The sequence below is a fragment of the Trematomus bernacchii genome, unplaced genomic scaffold, assembly GCF_902827165.1.
Source record: "Trematomus bernacchii unplaced genomic scaffold, fTreBer1.1, whole genome shotgun sequence".
NCBI lineage: Eukaryota > Metazoa > Chordata > Actinopteri > Perciformes > Nototheniidae > Trematomus > Trematomus bernacchii.
Window position 1 is genome coordinate 2438659 of NW_022987573.1, and position 19323 is coordinate 2457981.

The 19323-nt window shown below is 41.9% G+C and overlaps 2 protein-coding genes across 7 annotated transcripts in view; both read right to left on the reverse strand.

Annotated features, from left to right (window-relative positions):
• Window positions 1-717: 717 nt before the first annotated feature.
• brpf1 (bromodomain and PHD finger containing, 1) lies at window positions 718-16259 on the reverse strand. 4 transcript variants are annotated; one of them, XM_034126319.1, is made up of 16 exons: window positions 16037-16259; window positions 14037-14818; window positions 13355-13544; window positions 12951-13238; window positions 12010-12527; window positions 10732-10936; window positions 10503-10634; window positions 9786-9914; window positions 8751-9228; window positions 7555-7857; window positions 6959-7231; window positions 6023-6170; window positions 4976-5109; window positions 4290-4342; window positions 4039-4193; window positions 718-1775 (listed from the first exon to the last, which is right to left on the reverse strand). In XM_034126319.1, exons 2-16 carry the CDS (start codon window positions 14771-14773, stop codon window positions 1592-1594), a joined length of 3927 nt encoding a protein of 1308 aa, XP_033982210.1. In that variant the 5' UTR covers window positions 14774-14818; window positions 16037-16259; the 3' UTR covers window positions 718-1591. The 4 variants fall into 4 exon arrangements, with proteins under 4 accessions (XP_033982210.1, XP_033982208.1, XP_033982209.1 ...); XM_034126317.1 differs by having other exon boundaries at window positions 10503-10643; XM_034126318.1 differs by lacking the exon at window positions 16037-16259 and adding an exon at window positions 15388-15481 and having other exon boundaries at window positions 10503-10643.
• Window positions 16260-16727: 468 nt separating this feature from the next.
• Window positions 16728-19323, reverse strand: part of LOC117479373 (serine/threonine-protein kinase WNK2) — a 40157-nt gene continuing 37561 nt past the window's right edge. For all 3 annotated transcript variants that reach the window (XM_034126314.1, XM_034126313.1, XM_034126316.1), the window contains one exon: window positions 16728-19301. In XM_034126314.1, coding sequence (XP_033982205.1) covers window positions 18981-19301 — 321 coding nt within the window. In that variant the 3' untranslated portion in view covers window positions 16728-18980. The remainder of the gene's footprint in view (window positions 19302-19323) is intronic.

Sequence of the window (19323 nt, forward strand, 5' to 3'; positions counted from 1 at the left end):
GCAAAAATTCTCCGTGATTTAACCCACCTAGGTTGCGTTGACTTCAAAATACTACCGTTGTTTTATAAAGCACTGAAGGTTTTAGTGCCAACATACATGTATTTTCTGCTGCTACATTCGTCTCCAGGGATAGGTCTGTTTTCAATTAAATCAATTCATATCTTACACTGCACCACAACTTTTATGCTTTTATTTTTAAATTAGTATTATTTTTTAAGCTTGTTTTATTTTGTACTCCTCTTGGCTTTTAATGTATTGAAATAAGGTGCATGTTATCTTTATATGTTTTTTGGAAAGCACTTTGAATCGCCTTGTTAAAATGTGCTATGTAAATAAACCTTGCCTTAGGTATGATAAAGAAAGCCTGTGTGCTGAGCAAGGCATGATAAATTCACAAGATGCCGGAGATTGGAACACAACTCTTATAATAAATAAGAAAGTTTACCTGAGTGTTTAGGGAAGTAAGACTTTAGCTTGGAGCGTACACAATGCCTAGAAGCATAAAATAATGATAAGTATCAGAAAGAAACAGTCTAAACCTTTCTTGAGAAGCACTTGAGATTCACAACTTCTTTGTTAAAAGTTGAGAGGATTGGGCGGGGTAGTATTTGAACAAAAAAAACAAGGATGTTTCACACGAGGGAAAATAGGAAAAACACCGACGGTGAAAAGTGCCCTCTCAGCTGCAGACACAGTTATCACGACACAACCCACAAGTTTAAAAAACTCAATTATTTTTTTATTAAACTTCTATCTTTATGCAATCTGTATATATAAAAGTTCTAAAGCCATCAGCCTGAGACTAAGACAGACAGTGAGGCGATCATGTGTTTAGTCCTCATTATTCATTGACCAGCGGCCTGTGTGACAGACGTACGTTAACAAAACCGTAAAAACATGATGAACACAGAGTGAAAGACAAAAAAAAAAGGACCACACAATGATGTCTTGTGTAGCAGGAGTGATTAGAAGTAGTCCATGATGAAAAGGAGCTTGTGGACCTTGGAGTAAGCAGAATAAATAACATTATCGTTGGGTTGCCCACAAGTCAGTCTCTCTTTGTGCTCCGCCGCGAATGACTGGACACTAGCACCAGGCATGTTCGTTTTTTTGAGTTTGTTTTGAGCGGTGGGCAGTGGATGTGAAGATGTGCTCCACAATCTGTGAATAATACCACATGCATTTCCTTGTTGAAATTTAAAATGACATGTGTAAGAATGAAAGTGAGAGGCATAATAGTGTAACAATGTGTTACTTTTTTGAAGTCTGTAAACCACCATCTCATTTCTTATTAAACATATCGACCATAATACTAGGAATTTTTTGATTGGTGGTTTTAAACATAGCATATTTCTTCATAATTATTATTATTATTTATCAATTTTTTTTCAATTCTCTTAAATACAATATTTTACATGTCAGATTAAATACGGCTTAGTGTGCATGATGTGTCTTGGGGCCAATGTAGTGGATGTTCTTTCCCCCACTCTGTTTCTTGTGTTCTGTGATGGTGGGATGGGCTCTCCATAGAGAAATGTATACTCCACAACACCTGGAGGACCAACACCTGTGTGTGTGTTTGTGTGTGTTTTCAGTCACTGTCACTGGTCTCGCTGCTGGGGTCTCCCTGCACCTTGCTGCGGTGTTGCATGGCGCGGTGGTAGGCCACCTGCACGGACTTGCGGATGTTGGATTTTCGGCCTTCCAGCATTTTCTCCTTGTCCAGTTCCTGGTCCACCCCAAGCGGCACCAGCTTAGAGCGCGGTAGCCATTGCCTGAATACACACAAATATATATCCAATTAATACATTTTTAATAAAATCAAAATAAGAACAGTTCCTCTGCAGATAATAAAATGTAATGTGCAGGATGGAGGACATTTTACATTCATATTCTATTTAATATTGAATAATCCATTCTTGCACAATAATTTCCTGCATTATATTTGTTACTGGAAATGTCTATTTCCACATGTATATATATTTTTTATCTTTTAACTTTTTAATGCTATATTATTTATATTTCTGAAATATATTGGACTGTTTATTTCTGTGTCTTAGTTTCTCTTATGAAAACAATTGTTATGCTGCTGCAACGCAAACATTTTCCAAATTGGGATAAATAAAGTACCTATCTCTCTCTCTATCTCTCTCTCTATCTCTCTATCTAAATCAGGGGTGTCAAACTCAATTTCATCTCGGGCCACATTAGCATCATGGTTGCACTCAAAGGGCCAGTTTTATATACAAGACTATAAAAAATACATATATAAATATTGAATATATATAAAATAATGTATTATATTACATTATTGCCTCTGCATTGGATTATTATCGGATAGGGTAATAACTTAATAAGTCTCTTCAGTAAGAATGTCACAAAATGATTTAAAAAGAAAAGCCAAATTCTGGAAAAAAAGTCAAAAAAACAAAAAAAACAAGTGACATTTTGAAAAAAAAGTCAGACTCTGAGAACAAATGAATATTTTGAAGAAAGAAAGTCAAATTCTGAGAAATTTGAGATGCATTGTGCTACATGTAGTTTATGGGCAACGTGCTTCTGTAAATCGGTATTTAACCTTATAATAAACATATTATATTCTTTGCAAGCTCTTGTGGGGCCACATAAAATGAAGTCACAGGCCGGATTTGGCCCCCGGGCCTTGAGTTTGACACCCCTGATCTAAATTGAATAATTCCTGGGTCAGCAGTTCAACTTCTAAGAGGATCATCAAGACTTCCTGTTGTCATTATGTTTCTCATACTTTTGTTTTTCTTCGAACTTAAAAAGGAACATATGTGATGGCGCGGCAAACCATGACCTAAAATACGAACTGTATTTCCCCTCCCGCTTTAAAAAACACAGCTGACCTATTTCTGCGTGTGTTCCGCGCTTGAAAAAATAGTGCGGTTTCCTTTTAACTACTGCCAGAGTGATGTTTGTGCACACCTCCAGTAACTAGGAGGCCTGTTATGCTTGTGTTTTGTGTTTTACTGTACTCATCATTTAAAGGAAACCTATCATGCTATATTTAAATGATATATTGTAGGGCCATACCTATATAAGGTATATTTATACGTTTCTGTTTTCGAAATACCAAACAGATCATGCATTTTAGCCATGCCTCATTTCGCTCTATGTGTTGTTTGCCGTCTACGGGTCTGATTTTCTGAGCTGCAGCTGACCACGCCCCCCTGCAGGAGAGGGGAGCCGCTCTGATCAGCTGCTGGGCTGTCAGAAGAGGGGGAGAAAAAGAGATCTCCGTCCTCCGTGTTTTATTATAGCCTATATAGAGTCATTATTCATTTGTTTTAAAGCTCAATAAATAACAAAGAAGACCTTTGACCGGCACTTTTCTAATTTTGTCCGGAAGATTTAAACTTTAACGGACATCTTAGAAACTGAAACTGAAACTCTGCCGCACGGTCCCCTCGTTCCTTGGAAGAGGCGGAGAGGTGGGTGTTTGTCATCTGCTGGTGGACTAACCGGAGAGAATTACAGTGCTTGCCTCGACGGGGAGGGAGAAAAAAAGCCACAGCGGAGAATAAACAGAAGGGTAACCATGGTAACCAAGTCTTCTTCGCTGCTTTTGTGGCAGACTACAGCGCCACTTACAGGCCTGGCATATGTACTACAGCGTCTCCAGCGCTTTCGAGCGGCAATGGCCGGCCGTGGCCCAACCCCACATTCCCCTGATAGGTGGAGAGTTGGCCCAATAGCCGTAGCGCCACTTTCCTGATGTCAGTAAAGTGTTCAAATCTGGATCAGTTTTTATCAGATCCGTTGCAGCCCCTTTTTTTAGAGATTTGGGTATGGAGGAAAATAGAGAGGGTTGTGTTTTCTGACACTTGGTGAGTTCCCTGGAACACCGGGGACACATATTCATGTATAAAAGACGTACAAAAGTGCATTTTGCATGATAGGTCCCCTTTAAGGGGGAGAAAAAAAACGAACAAAGAAGAAACGACCTTGATTGATAATGATGACAATACAACTTATTAAAACAAAAAGAGAAGAGAAGATGAGCAGAGCACTGACCATGTTCTCTTGTTGTCAAAGAAGAGCACCAGGAATAGGTGCTCCCGGGCCTCCTGGGTCATCTGCTCCCCTAGTTTCAGCACATCCAAAGGTGGGACAGGGATTGGGACGCCCCGGTGGAAAACCCCCTCCCTGGGCATCTTAGGGTCAATTATCTAAGGAAGAGAAGAGGACCGTGAGACACCCAGTCGTTAAGCTGCAGCGTGCCCTTACTTAGTCTGTGCTTTCTGCAGTGTCCACTTGTTTCTCACCAGAGCCGGATATGAAGGATAGCCTCTGCACTTGGCCCACACCAGGTCCAGAGCTTCAAGAGAAGAATAATCATCAGAAGTCATCCAGCATCCTGACCGGGCCCGACCCCGCACCACTGAGGTGTAAGTAAACAGGAACAGGAAGACAATCTCCGTTGTGCATCCTCTAGCTAAACCAAGGTTCTCTACATAATCTATCTGCTCTGAGATTACATTACAAACTAAATCCCTTTCCTTTTTAAAGGTGTGAGCCAAATGTTGTAATTATAATCTGTTTCTGTAATGGGGCAACTAGGCTGGGTGAGATCCTACAAGACTTGAGTGCTGGGTCGGGGCTAAACAAATGGTCTTAGTGCCATTTGAGAAAAATACAACATTTGCCCCCAGGAAAAAACATGATTAGTCACAGAACAACCTTAAACAAATGTCAGTTAGATCGTTTTGATAAGTACTTACTGATACAGTATCACGACAACATTATATATGTTTCCACTGGTAATTGAGAGTCAAATCAGATCAAATAAAAAATGACTGAAAAAAGGTCCCAATCATATCAGATTGGTTACACACGCAAAACAAATCGCTGTTTGGCTGTACTGAATAACCATCTGCATTCATATTCAAATAGTTCTGAGAAGACACTTACCGTCTACATAAAAAAAACGTAATAACGACAGTGTGCTTACAATGTGAAACGGGCCGCGATCCTCCAACGGAGTAGGAATCGTTTTCAGTGCCCGACGTCTCCTCACTGCTGTCCTCCTGGAAGGCCGAGCGGGAGAACGACGCCTTCCCTCTGCCCTGCTTAGAGGGGGTCGTACTGAGAGAGGAGAGACAGGAATACACTTTAATTCAATCTGTAAAAGATGCTATTGCTGTTAACACTCACATGCTTTAGTAGTTGCAGGTAAACGTATTATCTTGTAGTTTTCTACTTTAATCAAAGTGTATTTACAAGATTCAGATTCAGATTCACAAAACAAAAAGTTCTAATTTTAAAAGCTGAACAGTGCACTAAAATATGTTTCTGAAATCTTTGCGTTGAGAAATAAGCATTGCTGTAACAGAATCATGATTCATATTTCAGTGTACCACATTTTCTTCTGATCAGACACTGACTCCAATTTCATTGGAAGTGAGCGGGGGAGGTGGGAGGGGGACATCATTTTTTCCACAGAAATTATCTGTCTAATGCATTACTGTCAATATATAGTGACAGTTTGAGCAGAAAACTGATGGTTGAATAACTTATTTAACTCTCTTAGCTTATTTTAAAGAGATCAGGAAATATAGCTTGCCTGTATCATGCCTTTCAAATGTCCAAAAGCTTAATAGTTAACACACTTTATCTTGGTTTCTGTAGATAAACGACAACGTAAAAAACCACCAGATAATGTTTTACAAGGATTTGCATGTTTGAACCGTTTCTTGGTGACTTCCTGGAGTCTCAGCTTGGTGGATACTAACATCAAAGTGATGACAAGACTCCAGGAAGTCACTTGAAAGCAAGTACGCTTAATAAGCAACATGTCAAACTGTTATTTTAGAGCTGCACAAAGTGATGTGTGGGTCTTTTGAAGGCAGAACAACTCCTCCACAAGCTTACACACTGCCCTGACATGATATCACCTTATGAAGCCAGTGCTGCTCATGTGTCTCGTGTTATTCGCTAGCTATGGCTTATGAGAGCGCTGGGAGTGAGCCATACTTGGAAATGTGTGCTATATATTCACCTGGTCCTGTCTGAGGCCGCGCTGCTGCTGCTGCTGGTGGTGGACTCAGAGTCTGAGCTGGATCGAGGGAGACGAGACTCACTGCGGTACACACAGAAGCTCTCCTTTACTGGCTGGGTTCCCCCGTTGAAACCGTTAGTTGGCAAACCTGAGGAGTGCAGAGAGTGAGGTCAGTGTGTGTGACTGAGACGCTGTAATAAACGTTTAAAGGTCCCATGTCATGGCCATTTCTACTGATCATAATTCCATTGTTGAGGTATACTAAAATAGATTTATATTGTGCAATTTTCCAAACTCACATTGGTTTCTCATACAGCATCTCTGTATAGTATGTGTATTCACTCTCTGTCCTAAACGGCTTGTTGGAGCTCCTGCCACCCCTCCCTGTGAGCCCAGTGGCCGTCTGCGAGACAGCAAGACACAGCGAAACCCAGCCCGAAACCAGCCCGAGCACACACACACACACACACACCCGCAGCCTGGCTGGGAGTTTATGTGTGTGCTCACACACAGACTCACAGCCTCGCCGCGTCCCGCCGTCTCAGGGAGGAGAAATCGGCGGAGCTGCAGCTGAGAAAAGATTGAGTGTGTGTGTGTGAGGAAGTCCGCGGATTGGTCCATTTGGACCAATCCACGGACTTAACGTAACGGCTCCACGGATTGGTCCATTTGGACCAAAGGGTCCATTTGGGTATGGGCACGTCACCATACCCAGGAAGAAAACAATGGAAAAAGAGAAATCTCCAACGAGGCGTTCTGGGGCAGCATAGACAGGTCTTTTCTGTGTTAGAGTTTTACTCGCTACAGGGTGTACTTTGAGGGTTTGTGACTTTGCAGACCGTTTACATGCAGAAAAACCTTCATAACACACAAGGGGACGGGTAATAACCGGAAAAGCATGACATGGGACCTTTAATGTGCATTTATTCAAGCTACCTGGCAGCATGTCGTCGTTGTCACTGTCGCTGTCGGAGCTGGAGCTGCTGCGGGGGCTGCGGGGTCTTTTCCTCGGCCTGCTGGGGGACAGCATGGGCAGCTGGGGGGGGCCGATGGGGCTTTGCAACCCCACAGCGTAGCCAGCGTCCCGGTTCTTCGGGGGGCGACCTGGCCTTTTCGGAGGTCCAGCAATTTTTTGGTTCTTTTTGGAGAAGAGGACAGATGTCCGACGGCCCACCTCTGGAGCCAGGGCCGATGAGGACACACTCATGTCTGGTGGAGGAGACGGGTTTATGGGTTTAAATGACAGAATATTTAATAGCTATTTTATTTTTTCATGCACATTCAAGGAACACATGACCCCAAAATGAACTTCAATTACTCACCCTACGTTACGTACAATTCTTAAAGAAAACATAATTTATTTAATGATTTTTGAGACTTGGATTATACTGCACGTGTTGTCTGAGAGTTTGTAAATGGATGTTTTGATATAGTGTTGCTGTTTATAAAGTTTAATTTAATGATTTGTTTGTTTGTACTTAAATAATTGAAGGTGACAAGGGGTGAGTGCTTGATATTTTCCCTAGACGCACCTTTTTCACCGATCTCCTGGCTGCTGCTTTCCCCCCCTTCATCGTGGTGTCCCGAAGAAGACGGGTGATGGGGGAGTGAACCCCGGTCTCCTCCCACAGAGTCCCGGCCCCCCATCCCAGAGCCCCCCTCCTGCTGGTGCACAAGCTTCCTCTTGATGACGCTGATCTCCTTTCTCAGAGCTTTGGCTCGACGAGACTGACCAATGCTGTGCTTCCCTGAGCTGACCTCATCGAGGCGCACCTGCAGGTAGTGCAGCTGCTCGTCCAGAGGCAGCCGCCGCCTGTTCTCCGGTAGGAGCACCTCTGAGAGAGGCAGGGGGAGAAAACCTGTTAGACATCTTCAGAGAAAGTGTATGAACATGGGGGAAGTTCAACATTAAGGGGAATTTACAAGGATGTTGGTTGTTTCCTGATACAATTACTATGTGACTAGATAACAAACATTATGTTAATGTCTGATTCATCAGACTTAATCTGAGGTTGTTTATAAGTAGTTCTAATGGTATTTTCTTATGACATATGCCCAACGAGACAACTTAATCTAGTAAAACAGATGTAAAGAAGTTGTATTTACAGCGTGGAATTAGTAAGAACCAGGTTTATTAAAGCAACATGTATGTTTTAAGCAACTAAATGGGTGAAGATGCTACTGTGTTTAAGAAGTTTTTTCTCTTCAATATATTTGCTTTCAGCATCTTACTCCATATATTTATAATACTGTTCCAGTGCTATATGCTCATGACAAGAAATGTTATTGAGATTTGATCAGTGAAAGAAAAGAGAAGAAAAACCTACAATAACCAAGTTCAGCCCTGAAAGCGAAACTTCTAACTCTTATTTCCTTATTTTCCTTAATCTTTACTACACACATGACTCGTGGTTACTCGTGGTTTGCCTGTTTTAACTTGTATCTCACATTTCGATATCACCCAAATTCCCCTACAGTAATAACAGTAATACTTGTTCCTGAAAAGCATAATTCTACAACAATGTGAACATTGTTTTGCCCCAAAATGCAGGGTGTCAGTTGGCCAGTAAATGTGGTCAGACGAGCTGAATGTTCTCTTTGCCAAAGTCAATTTTGCAATATAAAAATATATTTTTCCTCTCTTACAATATTCTTTCACTTTGTTGCTTGAGAAAATAATGCTTTTTGCTACCATAAATCCCCAGCCAAAGTGAAGAGGTTCACTCACCCTCTTCATTAGAAGACAATGGCCTGTCTCGATCTCTGTCTCTGTCTCTGTCGCGATCTCTGTCTCTGTCTCGATCTCTGTCTCTGTCTCTGCTTCGCTCCCTTTCTCGCTCCCGTTCCCGTTCCCGTTCTCGTTCTCGCTCTCGTTCCCGTTCTCGCTCCCTCTCTCTGTCTCGGTCTTGGTCTCGCTGGCTGTCAGGGCTCGGCTCACGGGGGAGGTGTAAGCCCGCCTCATAGTCGAAGCCTATCCGCTCAGCGTGGCGTCGGGCAGTTCTGATGACGGACCCCCCCATCTCTCTGAGCCGCAGCGCCGCGCGGTAGAAGACTGTGTCCTTGGCGTTGTACTTGAGACAGTTGTTGACGATGAGGCCAAAGTCTGACTCAAAGGCCTCAAACGTGAGGTAGCGATGGGACTCCAGCAGGTTCCACATGGTCTGGAAGTCCATTGGAGTGTCGATGTGGTCCAGGTAGTCTGGCACCTGGAGGGTAGAGATCAGGAGGAGGAATATTTTGATAAGCTCCTGATTATGTATGAGATTTTTCAGTGTGTGTCGATAGAAGTCAGAGCGAACGTCGACAGGTCAAAGAAGTCCCATGACCAATACTGGGATTTGATGCTGCTAACAATATGAAATAATGGGCAAAATAACAGCTTATATATTAATATACAGAGATATCTCTTTCATAATATGATCATAACAATTAGAAATCATATGGATAAAGACATAATAAGATATATACTGTATATCAATAACATTAAACATGATATACTAATACACTGAGGAGACAAATATTATTTCAATGTAATCAGTAATAAGATTAACACTAATAATAATAAAAAATAGATTACATTTGTATAGCGCCTTAAGGGACCCAAGGCCGCTTTACATGGTGAACAAACAAACAAACAAGAGGGGCAAATAATAAAGTTACAATTTAATTAAAAGCGGTAGGAGTGGACAGTGATATGGAATGAGGACCCATCACTAAAGAGAACATGCACACCTCCTGAGTGTGTTTGAGTGTGTGCGTTTACCTCTGCCAGCGGAACAGGGTCAGTGAAGAAGTTGTTGATGTCTCTCTCCTGTAGCTGCTCCAACGTGCTCCTCAGCAGCACCAGGAAGGGCGTCAGCTGCATCTCCAGCGCCATCTGCTGCACTTTAATCTGAACACACACACACAATTCATTAGCAATGTACACCTGCTGATTAAACATAGAGAACTCTGTGTAGTAACCACTTTGCATGTGTTTAGAAATTCAATTCAAATGTACCCACACACTCATATGTATGGACACTAAGCTGGCAGCAGACTGGCAGTGCACATATTTCATTTGGGTGGCACGCTTAAATTGTGGATTGATGAGTTGCTGCGTGTGCTCTCAGGTAGATTGTAATAAAATAGTGAATTACTTTTATGACCCTGAGGACATCAACGTATTTTAAAATTATTTTAACCTATTTTAATTTCTTGTCAGCTTTAATTCGAGTGACTTTCATTAGGATCACTGTAGATGTTTTATCTTGTTCTGTATTTATTTTAATATTGTTTTTCTTGTTCTGTAAAGCACTTTGGGCTGCTTGATGCATAAAAGGTGCTATACAAATAAAGTGTATTATTGTATATAGCTTTTACATTGTATGAATATTTGTTTATTATTTGGACCTAATTATTGAGGTGGTGTTATCTACACAGGGGCACGTAGGGTTTTGATACCTGGCATTGACAAAACTAGAAGGTGTTTATGTCTCACCGTCTCCCTTTTGAGTTTTTCCCTCTTGCGTATGAGCTCCACCAGCAGCCGGGCTCTCTCCAGGTCGTGTCTCAGTCTCTGCCAGGCCTTCAGCTGCTCCTTCAGAGCACAGGGTTTCTCCTCGTCGTCCATCTGCAACACCAACACGCACAAACCCATAGCCATGTTAGACAACTGAATGACAGAATATAAGTGACTAAAACGTGTAGCTGAATGGTGTCTTCTTTACAATGTCACAAGGCTCCGAGGGGAGTTGTTCTGGAGTTGGTGGTGAGAGGGGCTCAATGTGTCGTTGGGACTGCAGGTGGGTTTGTAGCCGGCGTAGCAGAGGCACGCCGTTACGACTCTGCCTCTTCAGGGTCCAGTAGCTGTGGAGGCGCTGCATGAACTGGCTCTTCCTGGGTACAGTCAGGTTACTGGTGATTTTGCTCAGCCTGCAAAGAAACAAACAATACATTAACTGTTGTACTCAACTGTTATATTTGCAAAACTTTCTTCATTGTTACCAGGAAAGTCTTCTATATTCTTTTTTTGTTGTTGTGTTTAACAGAACAGCACTTCTAATATCCTACTAAATTCTGTTAGCTGGCCCTTCATAGTGTTCATTGGACAGACATTGTCAACATGTATATATTTGACTTTTTAGTCCTGTTATATTTTCTATTTTGAGATTATTATATTTTATGTTTGCTTATTTTCTACTCTTTTTATTTTCACATGATGTGCAATGCCTTGTTTTAATTTGAGGTAAGATAAGTACATCTTATCTTATCTTATGTTATCTTTCTAGAGCAGGGGTGTCAAACTCAAGGCCCGTGGGCCAAATCCGGCCCGCGACCTCATGTTATGTGGCCCGCAAGAGCTTGCAAAGAATATTATATACAATACAATTGGTGTAATTGTTGAATATTTGCTTTCAATTATTTGCCCTAGACTTCTGCTTTCAGACGTAGTTATCTATGAAGTTATTACCAGAACTGATAATAATCCAATGCAGAGCCAATATTGTAATAATACATAATTTAATATACATTATATATTTATATATGTATATAGAGAAGCCAAGAGTGTGCAAAGCTGTCATCAAGGCAAAAGGGGGCTAATTTGAAGAATCTAAAATATATATCATATTCTGGATTTTGTAACACTTTTTTGTTTACTAGATAATTCCATGTGTTCTTTTATAGTTTGTATGTATTTAGTATTGATCTACAATGTAGAAAATTATTAAAATAAATAAAAACCTTCGAATGAGAAGGTGTGTCCAAACTTTTGACTGGTACTGTATATTTATATAGTTACAACCGGCCCTTTGAGTGTAACCATAATGCTAATGAGGCCCGCGATGAAATTGAGTTTGACACCCCTGTTCTAGAACATTCAGAGATGCCAACCACAGTACCCTAAGTCGTCCTAGTATGTGATAATGTTGGTACTACTTATCCACATACAGTTTAGCACAAGCTTTGGAGAACACACAATACAGGCAAACATAGTGTGTAAGCACCTGTGGGGGGGTATGCAGGGCACAGACACCACTGGCGCTGCAGCTCTCCTCTCAGCTAAGATCTTCCTCGCTCTTTTCATCTTCAGCCTGGACTTGGCTTTCGCCCTCTTGGCTCGCTCAGAGCTCCAGCCCTTGGAGTCATCATCGTGGCAAATGCTCGGCTCGTCATCCTCCTCCAGCTCTCCTTCGCTGTGGGAGGAACCCATGCTTGCGCCGCCTACTCCTGCAAGAGGTCGTGCTGATCCTGGCGGCGTGTGGATGTCACAGTAAGCTGTCTTTCGTACACTAAAAGAAGTGCCGTTGGCCCCCGTCTCTCTGACCGGCTCCATTTTCATGTAGAGGCCCGCCTGCTGAGCGCAGGTGACGTGGAAGGCTGTGTAACAGTTGGCTTTGTGACACTGGATGCAGGCACCTGAACCTCGCTGCTTGCAGATGTAGCAGGTGAGCTTCCAGCGTGCGGGGGGAATGTGCTCAATACTGTCTATCGGCTCCAGGAAGACTGTGTTGGCAAAACAGACCTGAGGAAAGACAGCAAAATGTATTTTTATTTCATCACTTAGTATAACAAGACAACAGACTGGCTGAGCTCTACTAACGCTGATGTTATTTTATTAGTCGGAGTGTTTTTCGTTATATAAATTATGCATCTAGCACTTTTTATCAAACCACTTGCACTCCACATTGTCCAAACTCTGCCAAAACAGCCATCCACATATGTGCACTAAAAAGATACATCGTGCTCACAGGCCTGGACTTTTCTATGCATCAGATAATAATGATAAATAAATAATTTTCCCAACGACTAAATATAAAGCAACTTTTGTTCTGAAGGAAACAGACAAATACTAATAGCAGTGAGCAACACAGCACAATGCAGAGCACCTCAATATCTGCAAGCTTATGTAGTTCTGATGGAGCAGGCATGGAGTGTGTGACTTTACCTCTGGGATCCAGAGGGCACAGACAACATGCGCCCAGCGTGCATCGTCTGTCTGTTTGAAGGCGCCTCCCTTGTTGGGGCAGAGAGCGCAGTCCACAGCTCGACTCGGCGACTGAAGGCAGCGCCGACATAACCACTGGCCCTCTGGGATGTAGGGCACACCGTAGCACTCTTGGTGAACTGCCAGGTTACACATGTCGCAGAAAAGGATCACATTGCTGTTCTGACACTCCCCATCGTTACAGATGCAGCAGACAGCATCTTCATCGATTAGGGTGCTGGGGTCAGCCTGGGGGAAAAGAGGATAAGGAAGAGTTGGAAGAATTCTAGAGTTGGAAGAATTCATATATGTTTCAATGTTAAAAAAAAAAAAAATTCTTCCCGTCAGATGCCAAATTCATGTACCTTGTTGTGGCTCTCAAAGTAAGACTCCTTCTCTAGGCGGTCCATGAGATACTCAAAGACCTCCTGAGGAATGGGAGTGACACCGTCGCGCCGCCGCTTGTCGTTCATGATGTCCAGCCAGATGTAGTCTTCTTCATCAATGTCGTACTCTACCTCCTCATCCAGCTCCTCCACAGACTTGTCAATGTACCTGAACCCCAGAGCAGGAAATAATGTGTATATTAATTACATAGTAGTATATGTAATTAATATAAATATATGTATAGTGTACAGTTTTATTATTATGCTGCTCTGGCACAACAATTTCCTTCGGGATAAATAAAGTCCTATCTTATCTATCTTATGGGTAGAAAACAAGTGTTATAATTGGGATTAAAGCTATAGCAACAAATGATACTTTCTGTAAAAGGAGGATATAATAATAATGAAAAATCTAGTCAAAGGCTTTTCGTTATACATACACAATTAGCTGTACAAATGAAAACTTGTATGTGTGCTGCAAATATTCATGACATATATTTCTGTATAACAAAGATGCCTCCTGTGTACGTGCACCCTATTATTATGTGCCTGCCTTTATCTTTGAATTGCCTGACATGTACAATTACCAATATTCCAGCTTCTAATTATCATACATGCTATACAGGTATTAATGATTGACATTATAACTCTCTATGCAGACCTGTAGTAAGATGCCGGTCGAGGAGGGGCTTCAGGTCTCTCCTGGTCCAGCTCTCTGAACACCGCCTCAGGGAGCTTGATTGCAGGGCCGGACTGAGCGCTGTGATGATGAGATGAACCGTCCTTCTTCTTTTCTTTACTCTTATGTTTTCCAGACTTTGGGGTGGACTTGCCGCCATTAGAGGAGGGGATATCTGTCCGGTCCTTGCCACCACCTCCTACCTCGCTGCCTCCGCCGTCGCTACCGTTACAAACCCCTCCACCACCACCACCAGTTCCGGATGTTGGAGCATCCTCTGCATCACTATCTTCCTCTGACACCACGTCAATGTTCTCAAAGATGCTGATGCGGTGGATGCGTCCTTGGAAGTCCAGCTCCACCATGCGCTGTGCCTGGGCATAAGTCATTGTCTCCCTGCCCGGAGAGTTAGAGTGATCAGACTGGTTGGGGCTACCAGGCGTGTTCCCCCCGTGCCCCAGTCCCCCACCACCGTTACCTCCACCATCGTCCGTATCCCCTGAGCCAGCCAATGAGGCGCGAGGAGGCCGTCCCTTTCTCTTTTTCTGGGGAACAGTCTGTGCAGGAGTTGGGTTGTCATGGTCATAGTGGTACAGGTGATACTCAATGCCACTGTAGCTCTTGTAGACCTTACGGCAGGACTCCACAGGGCACTCATAAGGGGGCTTGGTGGCCCGCAGGTTGTGACAGAACGTCTTTACATCAAAGTCCAGCCCCATTGTGCCAACAGCCACTGCTGGGACAGATGCTGTTCCAGTTTACATCTGAAAGACAGGGACACAAAGGAGGACCATGGGTGAATCAGATGAGATTTAATTACAATACATTAGGTAGAGAAGACCTACTGTTACTGAATTGAAGCAGTTAGAGACACCAGTCCAGGCGTTCATTCAGACTGTGCACCTGTTATGTTGTAGTCACGTGACCATATCCCTCAATCCCAGTGGGAAACAAATTGTTATGTTTTGTCACACAGTCACAGGTGCAATTTAGGTCAATATTTAGGCTTCTGTTCCTTGCCAATGACAGTTATGTCCGGATAACGTGCAGTGGCACAAACAGCATAACAGTAAGGCTAGTTAGCAAATTACAACTTGTTTACAGCCCATCAATTCTGGCTAAAACAACAGTGCACACGACAATAAAAAGATCCCAAAACTAACCACAGGACTTTATATGCCAGCTATCGTTAGCTTTAGCATGTTTCTGATGCTTTCTCCTCACACAATGAACCCTTTAGCCAAGCAAGCTAACAGCAGCTAGCAAACAACAACACCAGTTCACTGTCGAAACTGCAAAAGCTACACAGAAAAAAAGCTCAGCTTCTACTCACGAATTAACGATACAATGAAGCCAACGCTTTCTTACATTATTGTGTATCTTTATAGACGCACAGTGCTTCATTATAAGTGGGTTAAAATCATAGCTGCTTTCACAGGGCAGACGTTACCTACACAAAAGGGGTGTTACTTAAAGGTTGCATAATATTTTTAATATAATTAATAGCAAATAATGAACACGTGTCTGAAGTTAGATACACAGCAGTATGAATGTTACTTAGATGACCATTCAACATCTTACAGTGTTTCCCTCCACAATGACCTCACCCTGTGAATACCTAATACTGAGCAGCGAAATGTCACTATTACATCTGATTTCACGAGGTTATACCACTACTACTGCATATGGGATCAGGTATATTGTTTATTCAAACAGCTAATGTAGATAAACCATTTAATTATCATTCCCTGTGTAGCGCAATAGCTCTGAAATGCTGTGCGATGCGAGGAAAATAGCCAAGCTTGTTTATGCATCTGGGCTGTACTGGTTACTCCGGGTTTACAGGGCACATTGGGTTAAGACGGAATATTAAAATCAATACAAATATACACCATTAATTACCATTTATTGTCAAAGTGTGATCATATTCTCCTACAAAACAAGGCTTCAGTCGCTACAGATCTAACGTTATAAACACTTACTACTCCACGTTCCTCAAGACTGCGTGCTTCGGAAACCTCTCACAGATCGGACGGTTTGCAGATCGATTTTTTGTTCATTTAGATAACTCCAGATTAGATTCAATGGAAGCGTAGGTGCTGTGAAACGTGTTTATAAATCAATTTAATATCCAGATCGTTGCATTGTGTTGGGAATAATTCAGGAACTCGGTTGAACAAAAGGGGCAACCGTTGCTGTAGCGCTACGGCGCAGACGCGGGCTGACACATTCGCCACACAAAGCAGGGTCTATTTTTCTGGTTTGGTAATAAAATAGAGGCTAAATACCTGGTTTGAACTGTTTCTAATAATGATATAAATGATATTCTGTTCAAAGATATTTTTTATATAATTTATTTTTGACTGTCTATTGATCCAATACCTTCCCACGGGTTATTTCGTCTTGAATGTTGCGAATCTGTGGCTTTGTTTCAAAGATGTCTGCAGGACTGGGTAAAAAAAAAACTGAAACCATCCAGCCTGGCCTGAGTGCGCGACACACTAACAACTACATACAAACTACTAAGTATATAGGAATAAAAAGTGTGCCACTTTATTGATTTAACTTACCTTAAATGATCACCTTAACTCCATATTACATAACCTTATCATGATTTGAATATGATGATAGCCTCTAGAAATATAAATGGAAATAAAACACAATGAAACCTAATCAAGCACAAAATAATATTTATTTATTTCCCAACATTCAGTCTGTGATTAGAGTGCAGCAGGGTAGGGTGGGGGTAATGCAGTGGGACATACAGCAGGCAGAAGCAATCCCACTGTTTGAATACAAGCCTCAGACAATCAGAGCATATTCACCAGGGGGCACTGTTTTACAGAGAGAAGTGAGATGAGCAGATTGCACATTTTCAGGACTCTTCCTCCTCCTCTGTGCATCTCAGCTCCTCTGATTGATCACTGCATCCAAGTGAGTATGCCAACAATAGTTATTCCTTCCTCTGCTCACCATGAGTTAGCAGCGAAGGAGGTGGAACAAAACCAGATACAAGTGAGAACAGAAATCTCTTACTGGAAGTATTTCACCAAAGCAGAAGATTCTGCATAATATCCTATAAAAGTCCAATTCAAACCGAATTGATGAAATAATGTACATCAAAGCAACCCCTCCAGCACCACCACCACATCTTAACATTCCAAAAAAAAAAATACAAATATAAAGTACGAGAAAACTGTACATTTCACAGCTTGGCAGAATTGGGTTGCTGAAACCTTTTAAATGTATCGTGTATATGTGAAATATCCAACCATTGTAGCTTTATTGTTTATCTTTGCTTTATGGAACATGACAAATTGGGCATGCTTGTTGGTGATACAAAATTACAGGTGGGGAAACCCACTATGTACAGTGTAGGAAACTCTTAAACATAGGTTAGAATTAAGGGAGACCATATGTTGTGCAAATCTCCTGCAATAAGTATCGTTTGAATTTTGCAATATATTACTGAAAATGAAAAGAAAAAGACTCATCCAAAGCAACCTGTGAAACAAGGCAATAACACTGCTTTGTTCGCGCCTCATTTGTTAATTTCATTTGAGGAGGTTTTAATATTTAAAGTACCATTGTATGTGAATATTATGCTCAACTGTACAGTAGAATCACCTCAGACAATAGCAGCATCAAATAAAAATCAAGCTTTTAAACAGCAAACAATTTAAAAACTGGTGATTCCACAAAACATTTCACTTGAAGTGTATGCCGAGTAATCAGATAGCCTATTTGAAAGAGCAGTTAGCAGTAGTGGCATGTTTGCTTGGTGGTTTGTAATGTTTAGAATTTGTCCAGTTACTTCTGTCTGTTGCTTTGTGATTTATAACTTTGTTCAACTCTCAGCTTGCTCCTCTGCACACAGAGATAAGGCTTGTGGCAAGGCCACGATCAAAGCTTTGTGGAGGGGTTAAATTGCACTTTTTAGCCTCTAGCCTTGACAATAATTGCTACATTCTGATCAAAACACTACCAGAGAAATAAACTGTACAAAGAACTGTGTACAGTATATATGGCTCTGGACACTGCCTTTCTTTAGAGCACAAGGCTACAACATTGCCAACTCCCGTGCATCAGTTGTCCTATCAAAAAGAGGCTGCGTCCCACCGAACCATTTAACCTGAAAGAGTGGATTTGTCTGCTGGCGTAATCTTTTTCCTTCTCTCATCAGTCTCACATTAACTGTTTGTTTCTGCAAGGCAATGGTACATCTCACCACTATGGCATTCCATCTGTCACAGGGGTGTAAAGTAAACAAGGGTTAAAACATTACTTTATTATTTTAAATAAGAGCATATACTTTGTTAATAGTGCAGTTCTACAAGGGCATTCATATGTAAACCAAAAATAAAAGTGTCTGTAATGCATTAAAATAAAAAAAGAGACTGCACTCAAGCTACCCTAAAATAAAAATAACTTGAATACAGACACGCTTTGTTCACAGAAAAAATAAAATAAGCAATAAATCAATGTTCAAGGCACTACATTCCTTCAAATATCTTCATCATAAATACTGTCCGGTTACTGTATCTCACACCACTGGTATTTGGATTCCAATGTAGTGTTTAAAGTGTACGTAACAAAAAAAGGCAAAAATCAATGGGAGAACTGCAGTAATAAAGAGTAAGTGATGTTTGCTTTTCGTGACTGCAGACAAGTAGTCTTGTATGGCTAAGTTTAGTCAAAACCAAAGCCAAAAAGCATTAGATATCATATCAGACATACTTAAATACTGTATACACAAACTTACACATACACACACAAATTAACCACAGATATAAGTGTTGCTGAAAGAATATCAACACTTTAGTCATTTACAACATCAGATTATGTACATGTGTGGCTCTGATGAAGCAGAATGGAGTGGAGTTGGACTATCGTGCCCTTACACATGAACAAATATTAGGTAGCAGATTAGGTAGTCCTAGCGGTTTTTGGACAGTGGCCATTCTCGGGCTCGTGCATGAGGTTGTAGGCTTGGATCCCCTGGTTTGCCGTTGGGGCATAGGGCATCGTTCTTGCAGCACCGAGCAGGCCTACAGGACCCCCGGACCCTACAGGACTGGGCATGCCGGACCACTGCTTCGGGTAAAGAGGACCAGGAACCATCCCGTACCCAGGAGGGAGCGCTGCCGAGTTGGGAGCTAGGTTTGAGGGCGTACCAGGGCCTAAAGCAGCAGTCAGGGGGCAGGAAAGAGGCAGCTGGAACTTGCGGGGACCGACATGGCATTTCATCTGAAACAGAAGGGAGTTGTTG

What these genes read in the sequence shown, in the direction of transcription:
- brpf1 (XM_034126317.1), bottom strand. Translation starts at nt 14,773, where the DNA reads ATGGGGCTGGACTTTGATGTAAAGACGTTCTGTCACAACCTGCGGGCC. An exon ending in ACTTTGAGAGCCACAACAAG is followed by an intron (nt 13,239 to 13,354) that starts GTACATGAATTT and finishes CTTTTCCCCCAG; the next exon opens with GCTGACCCCAGCACCCTAAT. An exon ending in ATTGTCTTCTAATGAAGAGG is followed by an intron (nt 7,858 to 8,750) that starts GTGAGTGAACCT and finishes TGCCTCTCTCAG; the next exon opens with AGGTGCTCCTACCGGAGAAC.